This window comes from Ailuropoda melanoleuca, chromosome 12 (assembly GCF_002007445.2).
Source record: "Ailuropoda melanoleuca isolate Jingjing chromosome 12, ASM200744v2, whole genome shotgun sequence".
NCBI lineage: Eukaryota > Metazoa > Chordata > Mammalia > Carnivora > Ursidae > Ailuropoda > Ailuropoda melanoleuca.
In genome coordinates this window covers 6,204,600-6,222,195 of record NC_048229.1, presented here as the reverse complement: position 1 = coordinate 6,222,195, position 17,596 = coordinate 6,204,600, and the positions used below count along the sequence as shown (strand labels likewise).

General features: G+C 54.6%; 1 protein-coding gene across 5 annotated transcripts in view; it reads right to left on the bottom strand.

Annotated features, from left to right (window-relative positions):
* Positions 1-2,414: 2,414 nt before the first annotated feature.
* ABCB9 (ATP binding cassette subfamily B member 9) overlaps positions 2,415-17,596 on the bottom strand; it is a 29,411-nt gene continuing 14,229 nt past the window's right edge. For 4 of the 5 annotated variants that reach the window (XM_034638608.1, XM_034638607.1, XM_034638606.1 and 1 more), the window contains 8 exons: positions 16,731-16,936; positions 14,421-14,618; positions 13,054-13,182; positions 10,715-10,903; positions 10,052-10,225; positions 7,401-7,560; positions 5,806-5,942; positions 2,415-3,638 (listed from right to left, as the gene is read on the bottom strand). In XM_034638608.1, coding sequence (XP_034494499.1) covers positions 3,378-3,638; positions 5,806-5,942; positions 7,401-7,560; positions 10,052-10,225; positions 10,715-10,903; positions 13,054-13,182; positions 14,421-14,618; positions 16,731-16,936 — 1,454 coding nt within the window. In that variant the 3' untranslated portion in view covers positions 2,415-3,377. The remainder of the gene's footprint in view (positions 3,639-5,805; positions 5,943-7,400; positions 7,561-10,051; positions 10,226-10,714; positions 10,904-13,053; positions 13,183-14,420; positions 14,619-16,730; positions 16,937-17,596) is intronic. The other variant, XM_034638609.1, reaches the window with a different exon arrangement.

Below are 17,596 nucleotides of genomic sequence, written 5' to 3'. Positions count from 1 at the left end.
TTCAAAAATTTCAACGTAGGTGGCAAGTCTGTGCGAAGACAGCCCTGCCTCTGTCCTCCTCCCGCCCTTGAGTCCTTACACCAGGATTAAGGATGAAGCCTGCACTGGGTCCCCCCAGCCCCTCTGCCCGTCTCCATTCTGTCTCATCCCTACTTATTTCCTTGTCTGTCTCCCCAGCGGACAGGGCATTTCCCCAGGGGCTCAGCTGCCGTGCTTTTCCCTGATGGCCTCACACAGCCTGGGACAGAAGAGGGCAGCCCCATTTGTTCAATTAATCAAAGGAGAAAAAGCCTACTTTGAAAATCATGCTCTCCACTTCAGACCCACCAGGATGACTGTAATTTAAAATTATAAATATATAAAAACAGAAAAATAAGCATTTGCTGAGGATGTGCAGAAATCCGAACCTTAATACGTCGGAATGTAAAGTGGGGCAGCCGCTGTGGTGACTGTTTGGCGGTTCCTCAAAACGCGAAACAGAGAGTGACCGTATGACTCAGCATTCTGGGCCTAGGTGTCAACCCAAGAGACACGAAGACTTAGATTAACGCAAAGACATGAATGTTCACGGAAGCACTATTCACAATAGCTGAAAGGCGGAGACAACGCGTGTCCATCAAGGGATGAAGGGATAACCAAAATGTGGTCCATCCCCACGATGGAGTATGATTCAGCCACGAAGAGGAAGGAAGCACGACACCTGCTACAACCTGGACGAGCCTTGCAAACATGGCGCTCAGTGAGAGAAGCCAGACACAAAGGCCTCATAGCGTATGGTTCCACTGACAGGAGAGGGGCAGAAGAGGTGAATCTATACAGACAGGGGACTGGTGGGTGCCAGGGGCTGGGGGAGGGCGTGACGGGGAGGGACTGTTAATGGGATGGGTTTTTTGGAGGGAAAGGATGAAAGCATTCTGGAACTAGAAGATGCTGACGGTTGTCCCACACTGTGAATGTACTAAATGTCATTCACGGTAAATTTTATGTCGTGTGTATTTTACTACAGTAAAAACAAAACAAAACAAAATCTTTAAATGCAAAGTGGCCCCCTAAATTGGATCCTGGAAGAAAAACAAAAACAAAAACAAAAAAACCCTGATGGGGAAGCTCCAAGGACTTTGGTGGAAAAGGATGCTCAGCATAGAGGTTGCCAACTGGTGACCCACAGGCTACAGCCGGCCTCGGGGTGCTTATTGGCCCTGGGTTTTGTAAAACTAATTTGAGCCAATCTATAAAAAGCAATCAATCTCACATTAAAACGGGAATTTCCAGCTTCTCTGAAAATCTCTGCAGATCTGCTAACTCCAGGTCACCTTCCCGCACGGCTTCAGGGGGCTGCAGCCAAGGCCCAGCCACGCCTGCCTCATAGATCTGAGGCCTTGGTCGCCATTCAGTCTCAGGCGTGCGCCGTGTTCTCTTTTTAATGGAACAGAAAGAGTTCTCTGCACCATCGCAAAAGTGGAAAAGCAGAAAGGAAACCAAGAGCGTTGTCTGAGTTTTCTTTCTCACACCTGGCTGATCTCACACACCTCTGATACTACCTGGTTCCTGGAGGCACTTCTGTTTGAGAGCGCAAGTCCAACATGTGACCCGTAGTCTTCGCTGCAAGGTCAGTAAAGTGCCCCCAGCCCGTGCCCTCGGAGCTCCACTCTCAGGCATTCCGTGGCTGGGGTCAGACATACACGCACACTCCTTGGGTGTGAATCCCGGCTCTACCCCTTCCTAGCTGGTGGTCTTGAGCAAGGAGCTTAACCTCCCTGGGGCTCAGTTTCCTCAAGGCCCTCAGGTGAAGCAGGGGACTCAGCTGGTTGCGGTCTGGGTCAGGAAAATGGGTACGTGGCTGACACTGAGCTGACGTATGCCGTGTGTCTGTACCAGTAGTTACGGTACTGAAACACTCCTCCACCGGCTGGTGAACAGCCACTGTCCCCCGGCCTCCTCCGGGGACCCCAGACTTCCTCACGACCCAGCAAGTAAGAAAAACCACCACAGAGGTCTTCCTGTGTCCAGTCTCACACCTCCCTTCTGAGGGGGCTGTTAGGTAAGACTTCTTGGCTCTGTGGGGTGGAGTGGGTGTGGGGTGCCCAGTCCCTGATGGAAAAGAGCAGATGGCATTTGCACAGAAGTCCCTCATTTCAAGGAGACAGGCCTCCATGACCCTGCGCAAGCCCCATGGAGACAGACAGACAAGAATAATTCGTCTGTGCTGGAGATCCTGGGGATGTGAAGAGCACAGAAGTGGGGCTCCAGACCCAGAGGGGGAGGCCCCATACCACCCCAAATCTCATAGGCTAAGTCTGATGGAAAAACCTAACCAGGTGATAGGGCAGAGGGCCCAGGAAGAGGTCAGAGGTCAGGGGTCAGAGGTAGTATACTTTATTGACCGGGTTCTTCCAACATCTTGCAAGGCCCCCCCCACCCCCCCCGCAAAGCCAGAGCCTGAGCTTTGCCACCGTCCCATCTATCAGACAGGGAAGAAAATGTGTCTCTCAAGCATCCAACATCTGAAGGGCCTCCGGGCCTCCGAAGAGCAGAGCGGCAGGGGTGGATGTGGGAGGGGGGCTGCCGGCTGGAAGGGGGGTGATGGGAGCAGGGGATGAGGCAGATCAAGCTGGGTGCAGGGCTGGGGACACCCTGAGGCTCTGCCAGGCCTGGCCAGCCCCTCACTCCCCCAGTTAAGGTTAGTAGTGGTTCACAGTAAGACTGGCTTAGATTTGGCAGGGCGGCAGGGACCACGGGCAGACAGGTGTTCCCACTCTCCCTGCTGACCCTTGGCCTGACTCACGAAGCTGGGAAGAGTGAGAGAGGAAGTCCCCTCCTCTGTGTCCCCCATCTGGGACAGAAAAGCCCCGTCTCTCAAGGGGCAAAGGGTAGAGGCCTAGTTCTCCCCTGGAATCCCCCAGGCTATTAGGAAGGATCATTCACTCCTGGCTCAGAAGTTTCTAGAACATCTCAGTGACCTTGCCCATCATTACTCCCAATTAAAAAAAAAAAGTGTTTTTGAAATCTGGGAGTTGACTGGAGCCCATCGAACCAAGCAGTAAAAAACCTGGTAAGATCTTGGTTTAAAAAGGTGGTTCTACCTTCTCTTAGAAGCCTTGGGAGACCAGATGGAGAGACCAGTGGTGTCTCCACTGCCCCGGCTGGAGGAGGCGGCTCATGGCAACAGGGAAGGGGGGCGGGGGGCTGGTGGTGGCCCGGCGGACGGGGTGGGAACCGGGGGCACGATGCAGGAAGCAGTGACACGTGGGACGTGGCAGGTTGCCCTCCAGTGCTGTGGGCCTGGGCTCAGGGGGCAGCGTGGGGGGGCCCCCACGGGTCCATCTGCCAGGCGGGCGCCAGGGCCTCGGCCCCACCGTGAGAGGCAGGGCCCGCGGTCAGGCCTTGTGACCGCCGCTGCCCGGCGGCTCCTTGTGGCCTGCCGAGAAGTCCGAGGCGGGCTCGAGCCCCAGCATCTGCCGCTGCACCAGCTTGGCGTAGAGGCCGCCCTGGGCCAGCAGCTGCTGGTGCGTGCCCTGCTGTACCACGCGGCCCTTGTCCAGCACCACGATGAGGTGCGCGCGCTCCACCGTGCTCAGGCGGTGTGCGATGATGAGCACCGTGTGCTTGCGCAGGTTGCCGTGGATGGCCTGCTGGATCTGGGGAGACAGGGGGGGCCGGCTCGTGCGGGCGCTGCCCCAGCCACCCGCGAGCACACCTGGGCCCGGCTCGGCTCCCGGATCCACCACATCCTAGTGATGCTTCGCCTCCCCGAGCCTCAGCTCCTCATTCGTGAAGCCAGGGCTTGCATGAGACCAACTGACTGACCCGCTGAGTGGCCGGCCTCCTGCGGTCTTGTTCACAGGGGCGCAGCTCAGGGACCGGCACGAGGGAGGCACGTGGCGAGTGACAGGTGAACCCTCACCTGGTCGCCTCCGGTCTTCCTGCTCCTTCTGCTCCCTAACCTTCACCTTGGCCCGTGGTCTCGCCATCGGCCCCAAAGCTCAAGCTGACAAGACCACGGCCCTCAATTCCTCATCCTTTGCTCATTGTCCAAATCCAACTCACGCACGAATCCTGCAGAAGCGTCTCTCCTCGCTTCATCTAGGTCTCTCCCTCCTTCCACTGCGACCCCATTACTTCTCGCCGAATGCCTGCAACCTGCCCGCCCTGCCCCCTCCCACTGCCTGCATGGATTGAACACTTCGATCGGTCCTTGTTGAATTCCTGCTCCAACCCCCTCAACAGCTTCGTGTCCCCAACAAGAATAAAATCCAGACTCTGCATGACAGTCTGCACTTGTCATAGACAAGAGTGCATGACACGAAGAGCGACCCCTAATGTCAACCAGGGACTTCAGTGAGTAACAGTGCATTAAAACGGGCTCGGGCTCGTCAATTGTAAAGAATGCCCCGCGGCAAGATGCTAAGAGCAGGAGAAACCGTCTGTGGGATGAAAAGGAGAGATATGGGGACTCTGCACTTGCTGCTCAATTTCCTTTAAACCTGAAACTCTCCTTCAAAAAAAAAAAAAAAGAACAAAACCAAAAAACAAGCAAACCTCTATTAATTAAAAAAACAAAACAAAACAAAGAAAACCACCCCAAACTCTATAACCAGGGCCTGAGGAGCCTGTGTCTCCCTTTGACTCTGTCCTCACCTTACCTTGTCAGACTCCCACCTGCCTGACACGCTGACCTTTGGGCGTGCCCGTGAATTGGCTCTGGGCCTTTGCACCTGCTGCCCTCTCCTCCTTGGATGCTCAGCTGGCTCCTCGCCCCTTGGGTCTCAGCTCAAACGGCACCTGAAGACCCCGCTTCCATCGGGGAGATGGCCACGCTCCAGCAGGGCTTTGGCAGTGTAAGGCCGCGCCTTGGGGATGACCCGGCCCCCGAAACGCTCAGCACTGCCGGGAGGATTGACCGCTCTAGCCAACACTTGACGGTAGGCTCCTGACCTCTGTTTCTTAGACTGTTTGATAAAAAGGGCTTATAATTGTAAATCCTGCTTCTGTCCCTTCTACACACATATAAATCTCCTACAGGTCAGAAGCGTCTTAATCAAGGACCCAAAGGCCATTCCTTTGAAATGTAATCATCAGGAAGGACAGGCCCGGGCTTCCAGTCTCTACCGGAGGACAGAATTGCGGCCCACAGTTGGCAGCCAGCAGACACCTGTCACCATGTCCCTTCTGCACAAATCAGAACGGAGCTCCGCTCTTTCCCCTACTGTCAGTCGCTACTGAATAAAATCTGTTTTTCCAGCGTCAACTGTCTGGCTGTGTTTCTCTTTGACAGGGGTGACCCGTGTCAGTCTCTCTCTCAAATGACGGTATCGTTTTCTACATGCCATAGGCCACAGGTTGAACTCAGACTTGTCTCCCTGTTTACGTGTCTCCCCCTGGGCTGGAAATGCTGCAGGGGCAGGCGTTTGTCTGTCCAGTCAGCCCGCCACTGCAACCTCGGTGCCTGGGACAGCGCCTGGCGGCCTGGAGGAGCTCAGGCGGACCTGCGTAATCAATGATTCCACCCACGGAGGGGCCACGGTAGCTAGCCAGCGACAAATACACCATTGGATGCTCTTTACCAATGAAAAGGGGGCTCAGGGAGTGGATGACACCAGCTCCCGTGATGAGCTGAGGGCAGGGCTTTGACTGCAAACCCATGTCATATAGTTTCAGCTCTGCCAAGAGCCGGTTGGCTGGACCTTCAGCCCTGAACACCCCTGCCCAGGAGGCTGACGGCCTGGGAGAGCCCCCATGGCGTCTCCAAGCCCTTCCTGGTGCCCACTCCGTTCTCTGGCGTCACCCCGCCACCCCACAACTCACCAGGTACTCGCTCTCCGCATCCAGAGCACTGGTGGCTTCGTCCAAGATGAGGACGGGTGGGTTCCGCACCAGAGCCCGGGCCATGGCCACCCGCTGCTTCTGGCCGCCCGACAGCTGGGCGCCCTTCTCCCCAGTCTCTGCAGGACAAGGGGACAGGGGCAAGTGAGCAGACGGTGAGGCCAGGGCAGCCCTGGGGTAGAGAAGACCCCTTCCTCTTCCTTTCCCTGCTGCCACAGGAGCTGCGCTCTCCAGGAAATGGTGTGGTTCTAAGGGCCACGGGCAGGGACAACCAATGGCTCCCAAACTCACGAAAGGATGCTCTCCCTCCCTGTTCATGCAAATTAGGACTATATTCAATGGCACTAAGATACCAATATTTACCTATTAATTTGGCAAAAATCCCAATGTCTGATAATACACCACCTGGCGTGGCTGTGGGGAGTCAGGCTCTCCCCACCTTCCTGGGCCAAGCGCAGTCGGGGTGATTCCTCCGGCCGCAGTGCATACACCCCCGTGTCTATCATTTTGTACCGTGCAAGTCTATGGGTCACAAGTACAAGTGCACGACCCTGGCACCAGCAACCCCACCTCTGTGAATTGTCCCTACGGACTGACTTTCCCACACACGGTGGCAAAGGCACGTGTTACACCCAACTCAGAGCGCTAATACTGCGAATCAGAAGGAAGGACGTACTCCAAGTCCATCAGCAGGAAACTGAACAAATTAGAGAAACAAATTATAAAGCCCGATACCCTAGAATACCGTGCAACTGTTTAAAAAAGCAGCAAGGGAGCTCTCTAAGTGACGATGTGGAACGGTCACCAAGATACCGTGTTAAGTTAAAAAAAAAAAAAAGCAAGGTGCAGAATATAAGGTGCTGCTTTTTTTCTGTAAAAGGTCAGGAGGAAATAAAAATATACATTCCTATTTGCATGAAGAAGCTCCCAAAGGACATGTAAGAAGCTAAGGAAAGTTTTGGCGGGCCAGGAGGAAACGGGTAGAGAAAGGGATGGAGTAAAACCTCTCATTCTATATCATTTCATATATATTTTTAGTTTTGAACCATGCGAATAGCCCCTTCACAAGAGTTAAAATCTTAAAGTATATTAAATATAAAATATTTAATATAAATCAGTATATTGTTTCATTTATTACGTTAAAATATTGATTTATTAATTCAAAATTAAGCAATTATAATTAATCTGATACATATATTATTTAAAAATAATAATGTTTTGGGGCACCTGGGTGGCTCAGTTGGTGAAGCGTCTGCCTTTGGCTCGGGTCATGATCCCAGGGTCCTGGGATCGAGCCTGCATTGGGCTTCCTGCTCAGTGGGGAGCCTGCTTCTCCCTCTCCCTCTGCCCCTTCCCCCCATGCTCATCCACTCTCTAGAAAAAAATAATAAATAATAATAATGTTTTAAAACCAAGTAGAGGTGGTTGGTTGCACAGTACTGTAAAGGTACTAAATGTCAAGTGAATTTCACCAGAAATAATAAAGAACACTGGCAGAGAGCAATTTAACTCAGAGGGTCATATCCCTGAGGGTGGACCCTCAGGCTGGGTGGAGGTGACTCTCCTAGGCTGTGTACCTGTATTGTAGCCGTCCTGGAGCTCCATGATGAAGCCATGGGCATTTGCCTTCTGTGCAGCCTCCACCACCATCTCGAAGGGCACGGCGGGCAGGCCGTAGGAGATGTTGTCTGTGATGGAGCGGGCGAAGAGCACGGGCTCCTGGCTCACCAGGGAGATCTGTGCAGGAGAACGGATGGGGCATGAGAGGCCAGGAACGCATCCGTCCAGCTGTCACCGGGAGCCTCACCAGCCCCAGGCCTGCCTGACGCCAGGGGTCTTCGGTCTGAAATCTGAGCAGGGCCTGCGCCCGGCTGCTAGCATCAGCTGTCTCTCTTCCTCAAAAACAACATGGTCCACTTTCTGCACAAGCCCTCAGCTTCCCCTGACCAAAAATCTGGGGCCCGCTGAGGAGGCTCCTCTGGGCTAGGCCAAGTCCCTGACCTCTAAGAGAGCTCGCTGTCTGCCCCTGACCTGGGGGAGGGGGAGAGAAGAGAATGTAGAATGTGAGTCTCCCTGGTGCCCCCTCCCTTCAGAGAGAATAATTTAAAGGAGCTGTCCCATGATCCCAGTTTTAGGAATGTAGCCTACAAAAATGATAGTACGGAGGATATCACTGCAACATTACAAATAGAAAAAAAATCAGTTTCATAAATTGGGGATTGGCTAATAATCACAGTGTATCCATAAAATCAAATACACACACATACACACACACACAGACACCATGATTCTGTTTTTGTTAAAAAAACAAACAAACAGGGGTGCCTGGGTGGCACAGCGGTTAAGCATCTGCCTTCGGCTCAGGGCGTGATCCCGGCGTTATGGGATCGAGCCCCACATCAGGCTCCTCCCCTATGAGCCTGCTTCTTCCTCTCCCACTCCCCCTGCTTGTGTTCCCTCTCTTGCTGGCTGTCTCTATCTCTGTTGAATAAATAAATAAAATCTTAAAAAAAAAAAACAACTTATATATGCAGGGGTGCCTGGGTGGCTCAGTCGTTTAAGTGTCTCACTCTTGATTTTGGCTCAGGTCATGATCTCAGGGGCATGAGATCAAGCCCCGAGTCAGGCTCTGTGCTGGGCATGGAGCCTGGTTGGGATTCTTTCCCTCTCTCTCCCTCTGCTTCTCTCTCTCTCTCTTTAAAAAAACAAAAAAGCAAAAAACTTATATATGTGCCTTTACTTATCAATATATTTATCTAAAGATAGGAAACAGGTTGGAAAGGACATTTACTAAACTGCTAACACCAGGTAACCTCCATGGAGTGGAATTTAAAAGGTGAGGTGGTGGGGAACTCTCACGTCTTAATTACAGAATTCTCTGAATATATGGGAATGTGGTTAGATTGTTGCATTTTACTGTAGGGGGCTGATGAAAATTAAAATTTTTAATTTGAACTAAAGAGAAGGTATTCACAAAAGAGGAAATCCAAGTAGTGAACCATATGTTAAAATACTTGATATGTTTGGTCATTGGGAAAATGCAAAAGACCTCCGTGAACTACCTCTGTGTATGTACTAAGCAGCTGGCCAAGATGAGTGCTGACAATATTGACCAAGAACATTACACGTCTGAGCATATTAGCTATTGCAAAGCCTGAGTGGCTCTGCCTAACGGCCACTTCCAGAACTCTGGTGGGCAGCAGCCTTGTCCTCATACACCTGGGACCACTGCTCAGCCATCTACAACTGGTTATATGCGGGGGGGTGGACAGATATCACAATGCGCGGTCTCTGCCACCATCTAGAACTTGGCTAGGAATTCTGGAATCTCTGTGCCAATCTTCAGGCTCTCCTATATTTTAATGTATGCTGATGATGGAAATGGTGCCTTCTTGGTAGTTCGTTTTTCTTGTATTGTGTACGACCTGAACAACCATCCTAGGCATCCCTGTTCTGCTAGCACAGGATTAGGTGTTGAGGATCCCGTTCCGAAATGATTACCAAAAACTGTATGGTCATGAAGGAGGCTCCTTTAAGTACTAGCAGTGACTTAAATGTGGAGCAGCTGGAACTCTCACCCACTGCTAGTGGGAATGTAAAGTGGTATGACCACCCTAGTGACAGTAGCTACTTAAGTCGGGGATATGCATCCACTCTGGGAGAATATACATACCTGTGTGCACTAGAAAATGTGGACAAAATTGTCTATGTCAATATTGGTAACAGTAAAACCAGGAAACAACCCAGGTCTCCATCAAGAGCAGAATGCATGAATAGATCGCGACATGTTTACACAGTAGATTATCTCCCAGCAACGAAAATGAATGAACTACAACCACAGCCTTGACCTGGACATCTCACAAATAAGGCTGAGTGGAAGGAGCAAGACCCAGCTGAACGTATGCTCTATGATTCCAGCCAGATGACTTTCGAAACTAGGCAAAAAACAGCTCTACTGTTTGGGGACGCACAAAGCGATGGTAAAACTGAAGAAAAGAAGCAGATCACACAAGTCAGAGAGACGTGGCCTCTGGGAGGGGGAGAGAAGGGACACACAGGGCGCAGGAGTGCTGGAATGTTCTGTTTCTTGACCTGGGTGCTGGTGCGCAGGTGAAACCCTCTGAGCTTGTGTTTACCTCTGTCACTTCTCGGCACCTGCGTTACAGCTCACGAGGGTGACGGTCGGACAAAGAGAGCACAGGGGGACACTGAAGGCCCATTCACGTACCACGCGGTGCAGGTACTTGTGGTCATAGGCGCTGATGGGCTTCCCATCCAGCAGCACGCAGCCCCCCTCCAGCGGGTAGAAGTTCTCCAGGATGTTGACGCAGGAACTCTTCCCACTGCCCGAGGGTCCCACGAGCGCGGTCACCTTTCCTGGGGACAGGCTGAAGGACACATTCTGCAAGGAACAGGTGGACACCGTGTGGGGCCACTGGCTCAGTTGCTCTGGCCTGGGACAGGGGCGGGCACCCTTCCCAGCCCACCCATGCTCCTCCGCCATGGTTGGGCACTGCTAGCCCCCGAAATCTCTCCTTTCTAGGATTGCGCAGGACCTCGATGCTCATTTCCACTGCCTGGGTGCCTCCTCTCCCTGTTCGGGACCCAGCTCAAATGTCCCCTCCTCTGAGAAGCCCTCCTTGACTGTTAACACCATCCCTGTGAGCTACCCCTACCTACCACACCACCCTGATTTACTAACTTCCTAGCACTTATTATCTGGAGCGCTCTGTTAATGATCGGCCTTCCCTGACTCCAGCCAAACTCCATGAGGACAAGGACTCTGCCTTACGTGATCCTGGCTACACTGTGAGGCCTGGTATGCAGGTGTTGCACGAGAGAGGGGATGAGGGCAGGGATGATATGGGCGGGCCTCGGGCACCCCTCTCACCTGCAGGACTTGGGTGTGGGGCCGAGTGCGGTAGGTGAAGGTCACGTTCTCAAAGTCCACCCGGCCCTCCAGGTGGTCAGGGGCCAAGTTCCCATCATGCACCATGGTTGGCTGCCGGTCAATGAACTCGAACACCTTCTCAGCGGCCCCCACTCCCTGCATCAGGCCACTATAGACGGAGCCCACGGACTGCGGGGGGAGGAGACACACATTCCTGTCCAAGTGACACCCCAATGCGGGGACCCCCATGGTGCCAGAGAGATGAAGGGGGTGCAGAGAGAGCAGGGACATAGCAGCCGTTCTGGGGAGGCACAGGACACTGCCAGGGGGGCCCCTAGTAGTACAGCAGATAATGACAACACCAACGAAATGAGAGCAGCAAGGGGCGCCTGGGGGGCTCAGTCCATTGAGCGTCTGCCTTCGGCTCAGGTCACGATCCCGGGGTCCTAGGATTGAGCCCTGCGTCAGGCTCCCTGCTCAGCGGGGAGTTTGCTTCTCTCTCTCCCTTTGCCTGCCGAGCCTCACACTCCCTCTTTCTCTCTCAAATATATAAATAAAATCTTAAAAAAAAAAACCCCACAAGAGCAGCAATAACAAATACGGAGCCATTAGCGAGAACATATCAGGAGCCATTAGCGAGAACATATCAGGAGCCAGCACCCCGTGGCCATCACAGCTAAACCTCACCAGCATCCTGCCGGGTGGGCGTTATCACCCCCCAGAGGAGGAAACGGAAGGGCAGGGAAGTTCAACCAACCAGCCAGAATGTGGCAGAACTGGAATTCTGAATAGAATTCCTCTCTCGGCCGCCACAGCATTTTTAAAATTTCGGTTTTAAAAACTGCTTTTAGGGGTGCCTGGGTGGCCCAGTCATTAAGCGTCTGCATTCAGCTCAGGTCATGATCCCAGGGTCCTGGGATCGAGCCCCGCATCGGGCTCCCCGCTCAGCGGGGAGTCTGCTTCTTCCCTTCCCCCTGCTCATGCTCTCTCTCTCTTTCTCTTTCAAATAAATAAATAAAATCTTAAAAAAATAAAATAAAATAAAATAAATAAAAACTGCTCTTAATTCACGCTATCCATTCTCCTTGGGTAAAAACATACACAACACAAATGTGAGTGATAACATGTTGCCGAGGACTTTGTGTATCTTATGGGGTAGGTTCTAGCATTATCTCGGTTTTTGCTGATGGCACAGAGAGGTCCAGTCCCTTTCTCCAAGTCACACAGCTGGGAAGTGGCAGAGCCAGGCCTTGAACCCAGACACAGCCGGCTCCTGAGTTCAGCCCCTTGCATGTTACGACCGAGGGGCCTGGCTGGGGAATCCAGCACAGCTAGGATGGTTATTAATATCAAGATGTTATCACTCATGTTAAGCTACGAGCACCATGGAGCAGTGCCCTTGGCTTCTCCCCTGGCGGCCTCGGGTATCCGCGTACCGTATCCTTCCAGTCCTTGCTCTGTGTGTTTACAAACACACGCACATACGTGATAAATAATTTTGAAATTTAAAAACCACGCCACTGGGACCAGACCCTTCCAGGTTCACAGCGTGTCTTAGGGTCCCTTGCACCCGGTACCCACAGATCCGCCTCTTACCCATAGCTGCTGTCTAGTTTCTATCGTGCACACGTCCTTCTGGAACACGCACGGGCCCTGTTGGCCCAATCCCTGACCAGGGGGCACTAGCCAATGCTTGGACTTCCCACTATCAGAAGCCACGCTTCGCTGAGCGCGCACACACCTCTGCCCCCAGTGAGGGTGTTTCTGTGGCCTGGGTTCCCAGAGGCAGAACTGCGACATCAAATGACAGGCAGGTGCGCCCCAGCCGCTGCAGAACGCCACGGGCAGCAGACGCTGACACCCTCTCCCCCATGCACATGCCCCGCTTTACCACTGGCAGACACAGTGGCCCAGCCCAGTGCCAGGGAGTTAGCGTCCCCACTCCAAGCATCGTCAAGCAGCGGCTGAGGGTGGCATGGGCAGGGACACCCAGCTCCCCATCTCCAAGTCAGACCCATCTGGCTTTGAACTCGGTTCCCCCACCAAGGTGGTGGGCAAGCCCCTTAACCTCTCTGAGCCTCAGCTGCTTTTTCCGAGAAGTGGGGGGTAGCATAGTATGGAGACCGCTCGCAGTGCTCTTTGGAGCATTTCCAGAAACATGCTTGTCCCTGTCACTTTGCTCAGTAAGCGGAACTGCATCACTCACTTGGTAACACTACGTCACCGTTGGTATTATGTTCTCTCCCCCACCCATCAGACTCTGGAGCATTCCCCCCCTTAGATCCCTCTTCCCCATCCCTCCAGCTCCCCAGCACCCCCTCCCCAAGCCAGCCCCTCACCTCCATACAGTCTCCCAGGACAAACTCATAGATGATGAAGGAGATGAGGTTGCCGCTGGTCATCTGCCCCGAGATGACGAGGTGGCCCCCGTAGTAGAGGATGCTGACCTGGACTACCAGCAGCGTGAGCTGGGGGCAGAGGGAAGGGGGACGCGGGTCACAGGGGCCTTGGCGCAGACCCTGCCATGCCCCCATCCCCGCCCCTACAAGCTGCAGGGGGAGGTGAGAGCAGCTGTGGGCTGTGCTCTCGCAGCCACAGACTGAAACTCCAGCCAGGCGGGGACGTCCTCCCACAGGCTGGTGCCCGGCTGTCACTCATGCTGTCCTGCTCCCCGGCCCTGGACTTCTTCCCTGCAAAGGCCCCCAGCTGGAGGGAGCCATGGGCCTGGCGGAGAACAAGGCTTTCTTTGTGAGGCTCTGGCACGCACACACAACCCCAAGAGCTCAGCCAGGCCAGGCGGGAGCTATTAGACCTCCTCACTGGAAAGATCATGGCTCAGGGCGGTTCAGTCCACTGGCTAAGGTCACACAGCGAGCCAGGCAGGGCAGGACGATGGGGTCTGTTTCCTGTCCCCATCAGGTTCCATGAAGAAGGGGTTGTGTCTGGGGTACCCTTGCCTCCTGCCGTCTCTCCCCACCCCAAGCCCCTGGCTGGGTTAGACCTAGACCGATGGTTAGACCACAGTGCCTTTGCGCCGGGGACAAAAGGCACCCGTGCAGGGGGGCAGATTGCTGAGAGGCTTGGCTAGCTGAGCTGGATTTCCGACCCCTTCTCCTCTCTGGCTGGGTACTTTTGAGGGGTGGCCTGCCCTGTCCCCTGGTCCCCTGGTAGATCACCACTCCTCCTTCCCCCTAAACTCCAAACCCTTCTCATACCTACCCCAGCCATGCCCCAATGTGCCCACCTCCCAGACGTGGCCAACAGACAGCAACAGGCTCCAAGTGCTCCCCATTCTTCAGGGACGGGCTGTGACTCACCCCCAGCGAGGGAGCTAGACACTCTAATGGGGTGTGTGTGGTTGTGACATAGGGCCTGCCAGACAGCGGCCTAGGTTGGGTCCTGCTGGCCTTGGGGTGACTCCCTTCCAGGGCAAGGATGTTTCCCCAGCTGTGATGTTTCCCCTGCCACCCCATGCCCAGGTAGAGGGAAAGAGGAGATGCTCCATGAGGACATTCACTGGGAGGGTGCATTCTTTTCCAGAAAGATCCCCCTGTGGACAAGCAGAAAGGTGGGGCAGAGTAAAGTCAAGAGTAACCAGCCTGACACCGACATGGAGGGACCGAGGCTCGTGTCCTGGTCAAGGGATCCCCCCATCTTTGTGTCCGGCTCCCGGACAGTCAGACCTGCCCAGGCCAGGGGCACATACCCCGCTGCCCCAGACGTAATACGTGTAGGCTGCGGCCTCCTTCCTATTCAGCTTGTACACCTGCTGAAGCTTCCGGGAGTACACCTCGGCCTCCTCCTCCTCGTTGGCAAAGCTCCGCACTGTCTTCATGGCACTGATGGTCTCCTCGGCTGTGCTGCTGGCCCTTGCCAGGGCGTTCTGGACCTCTTTGGAGAGTCTCTGTGGGCAGGAGTGGGGACAAGAAGAGAGACCCCAAAACAGACAGTCTCACCATCTAATAGCCCCTTGGCCTCTAAGGGTTTTTCTACCCTCAGTTAATGCCAGCTCTATCACAGAGTCCAAGGACAAAAGGATAAGACCGAGCTCCCCATTTTCCCCCATGGCCTTCTAGCTTCATATGACAGACTCAGAGAATAGACTCTAGCTTGGGGTGAGCTCCTGGGGTTCCAGCTTCTGAGGGATAGGGGACTGATCAATAAGTCATCTCCAGTACTTAAAGGCGGTTATTCACAACCACACAGTTTTTGGTAATCCTCTCAGAAAAGGAGCCTCAACACCTGATCCTGTGCTGGTGTAGAAAGGGATGCTCTGGATGGTTGTTCAGGTTGTACACTATACAAGAAACACCAAGTATTAAGCGGGTGCCATTTATATTATCAATATACATCAAATTATGGTAGAGCCTGAGAACTGGCACAGAGATTCCAGAACTTCTAGCCAAGTTCTGGATGGTGGTGGAGGGCTGTGAAATCTGGCCACACTGCGTGTGTATGACTGCATATAGATGGCTGAGAAGTCATCCCAAGTGTGGGACCACCAGTCTGCTGCCTACCAGAGTTCTGGAAGCTGCCCCAGGGCAGAGCTGTTCAGGCCTTGCAATAGTTAACGTTCTCAGGTTCTCAAACCATCAAGGATGGTTGCCAGAAAGGCCAGGCCAGGACCATGCATGGGCGCGTCCCATGACCTTCAAGCCTCCCTGAGGCCATCGGAAGCATGCAGTATGTTCTGGCATCTTGGGTGGAGCCGTTCTGTGTCCTGAGTCATGTCTGGCTGCAGGCAGTGTGTGTGTGGCTTGTGGCGATGATTACTGGGTGGCTGTATTCCACACATTCAGGTACCAGCAGGAGACCGAGACAGCTTCCTTGAGGCCCAGCCCAACCGAACTTGAAGGCGGGGCCTGAGGTGTGCAGGGGTGGGGGAAGCTCCAGGGTTTCCGGCCTTGTGCAGGAGCCTGCAGGAAGGCAGGAAGGGCGGGGTGCGGAGCCGAAGAAGGGAAATGGCTCTAACTCGGGTATTTACTCTTTCTGCTCAGGGAGTACAGAGGCCCGTGACCCAGAATCACGGGGGAGGGGGCCCTCCCGGGTGGTGGGCTCTGCCAGAAGGCACCACAAGGGTTGTGAGGAATGGATGCATTTTGGGGCTGGCCTCAGGCCACAGGCACCAAAGGTTCTAACTGAGCCGGTCACTCCTGCTCAGGAGGACCCCTGTCCCCTGCAGCCTGGTCACTGGGGACGGAGGCTAAACCCAGCCTCAGTCGCTTCGGGCTCCCCCTCACAAGGGGGGTGGAGCAGGAGGAGGTGAGGCAGGGGTCTAGCTGGTCAGGCCAGCTTTCCTGGCAAAGGCAGCGCCAAGGAGTGGCCAGAGGGGACGGCGGCCTGCCCATAGCTGCGTCGTGGGTGAGGGCCTCGCTCCCGGGGCCTGAGCCACCCCCACGTCAACAGACACTCTGCAGAGAGAGCAAACTCTGCACTCGGTGTAAACCGAAGTTCCGGCAGAGGCCTACAGCCCGACCCTGGTCGCCTCCCTGCCCTCATTCCCCACCGTCCCCTCCCCTGCGCTCTAGCCCCTCCGGCCGCCCTCAGGCTCCTCCAACACACCAGGCCCTTCTCACCTCAAGGCCTGTGCCTGGGCTCTGCCTTCCGCCTGGGACGCGTCCCGGAAATGTCCACCTCTTTGCTCAAATGTCACCTTCTCAGAAGGACCAATTTAAAGCGGCAGCCACCCGCCATGCTCCCCACCTCTCTCTCTCTCTCTCACTTCACTTTCCTCCTCACGCTCACCATCTCATCACGTTCTAACTGCCGCTATTATTCCCGCTATTTATCGTCGCCTCTCCAGCCAGGACGCGAGCCCCTGGACGGCAGAAGCTTTTCTGTTTCACTGATGGATCCTGGTGCCTGGAAGAGGCGCCTCACAAGGATCCCCAGAACGACCAAACGCACAGGTGGCTGAGTGCTTCAGCGGCCCCCCGGGGGCCCCCCCAGCCCCTCCTGAGGCTCCTCCCTCACTCCGGGCGGTGCGCGGACCCCAGCAGGGACCCGCGGGGCCTACCTTGTAGTACTTGCCGTAGATGTCGGACACCATCATGATGATGGGGAAGCCCATGAAGGTGACCAAGGAGAGCTGCCACGAGAGGCTGAACATGAAGACTACCACGCCCGTGACCTTGACCGTGTTCCGCAAGAAGATGTTGATATTCTGCGACACCAAGTCGCTGACCATGGTGGTGTCCGAGGTGAGGCGGGAGATGAGGTCCCCTGGAACACAGTCAGCTCAGTTCCCACTGTGGTAACGAGGCCACTGTGGGTGGGGGCAGGAGATGCGCAGGGGCTTCTGAGACCGGCACCAGGGAGCTCGGGTGGGGAGGGGAGGGGAGAGAAGAGCAGACACCCCTGGAGGGCTGCTCTGAGCTTAGCCCTCATCATTAGCATCTCCTGACGTCACATCCCATGGTGGGGGGGAGGGGAGCGGCAGCTGAGGCTCAGAAAAGGAAGGTTCAGCTGGTGGCCCGCGGCCCGTCCTTGACTTGTCTGGACCCAAACCCACCTCTCCTCCCTGCCACTGGCAGAGTGGATAACTCCCCTCTTCCCTCAGAGACAAACAATCATCTGGACTGTGGGGAGGAGAAACTTCCAGCACTTGGCTGGGCTAAGAGCCTCACAACTGCCCCACAGTAGCTCCTACTATTGTTGCCATTTTAGAGATGAGAAAACAGAGGCTCAGAGGGGCTAAGTCAGCGAGTGATGGAACCAGCGCAGGGCCCCAGCCGGTCTGCCTCAGAGCCTGGGATCTTGGCTGGGTACCGTACTGCCCTGCACCCCACCCCTCACACCCCTTTGGAGCTGAGCCTCTCGGGCCACAGGCTTGGATAGTCCTGGCTTTTGTGGTTCCCAAAGAGCAGTGGAGAGCAAGGCCTT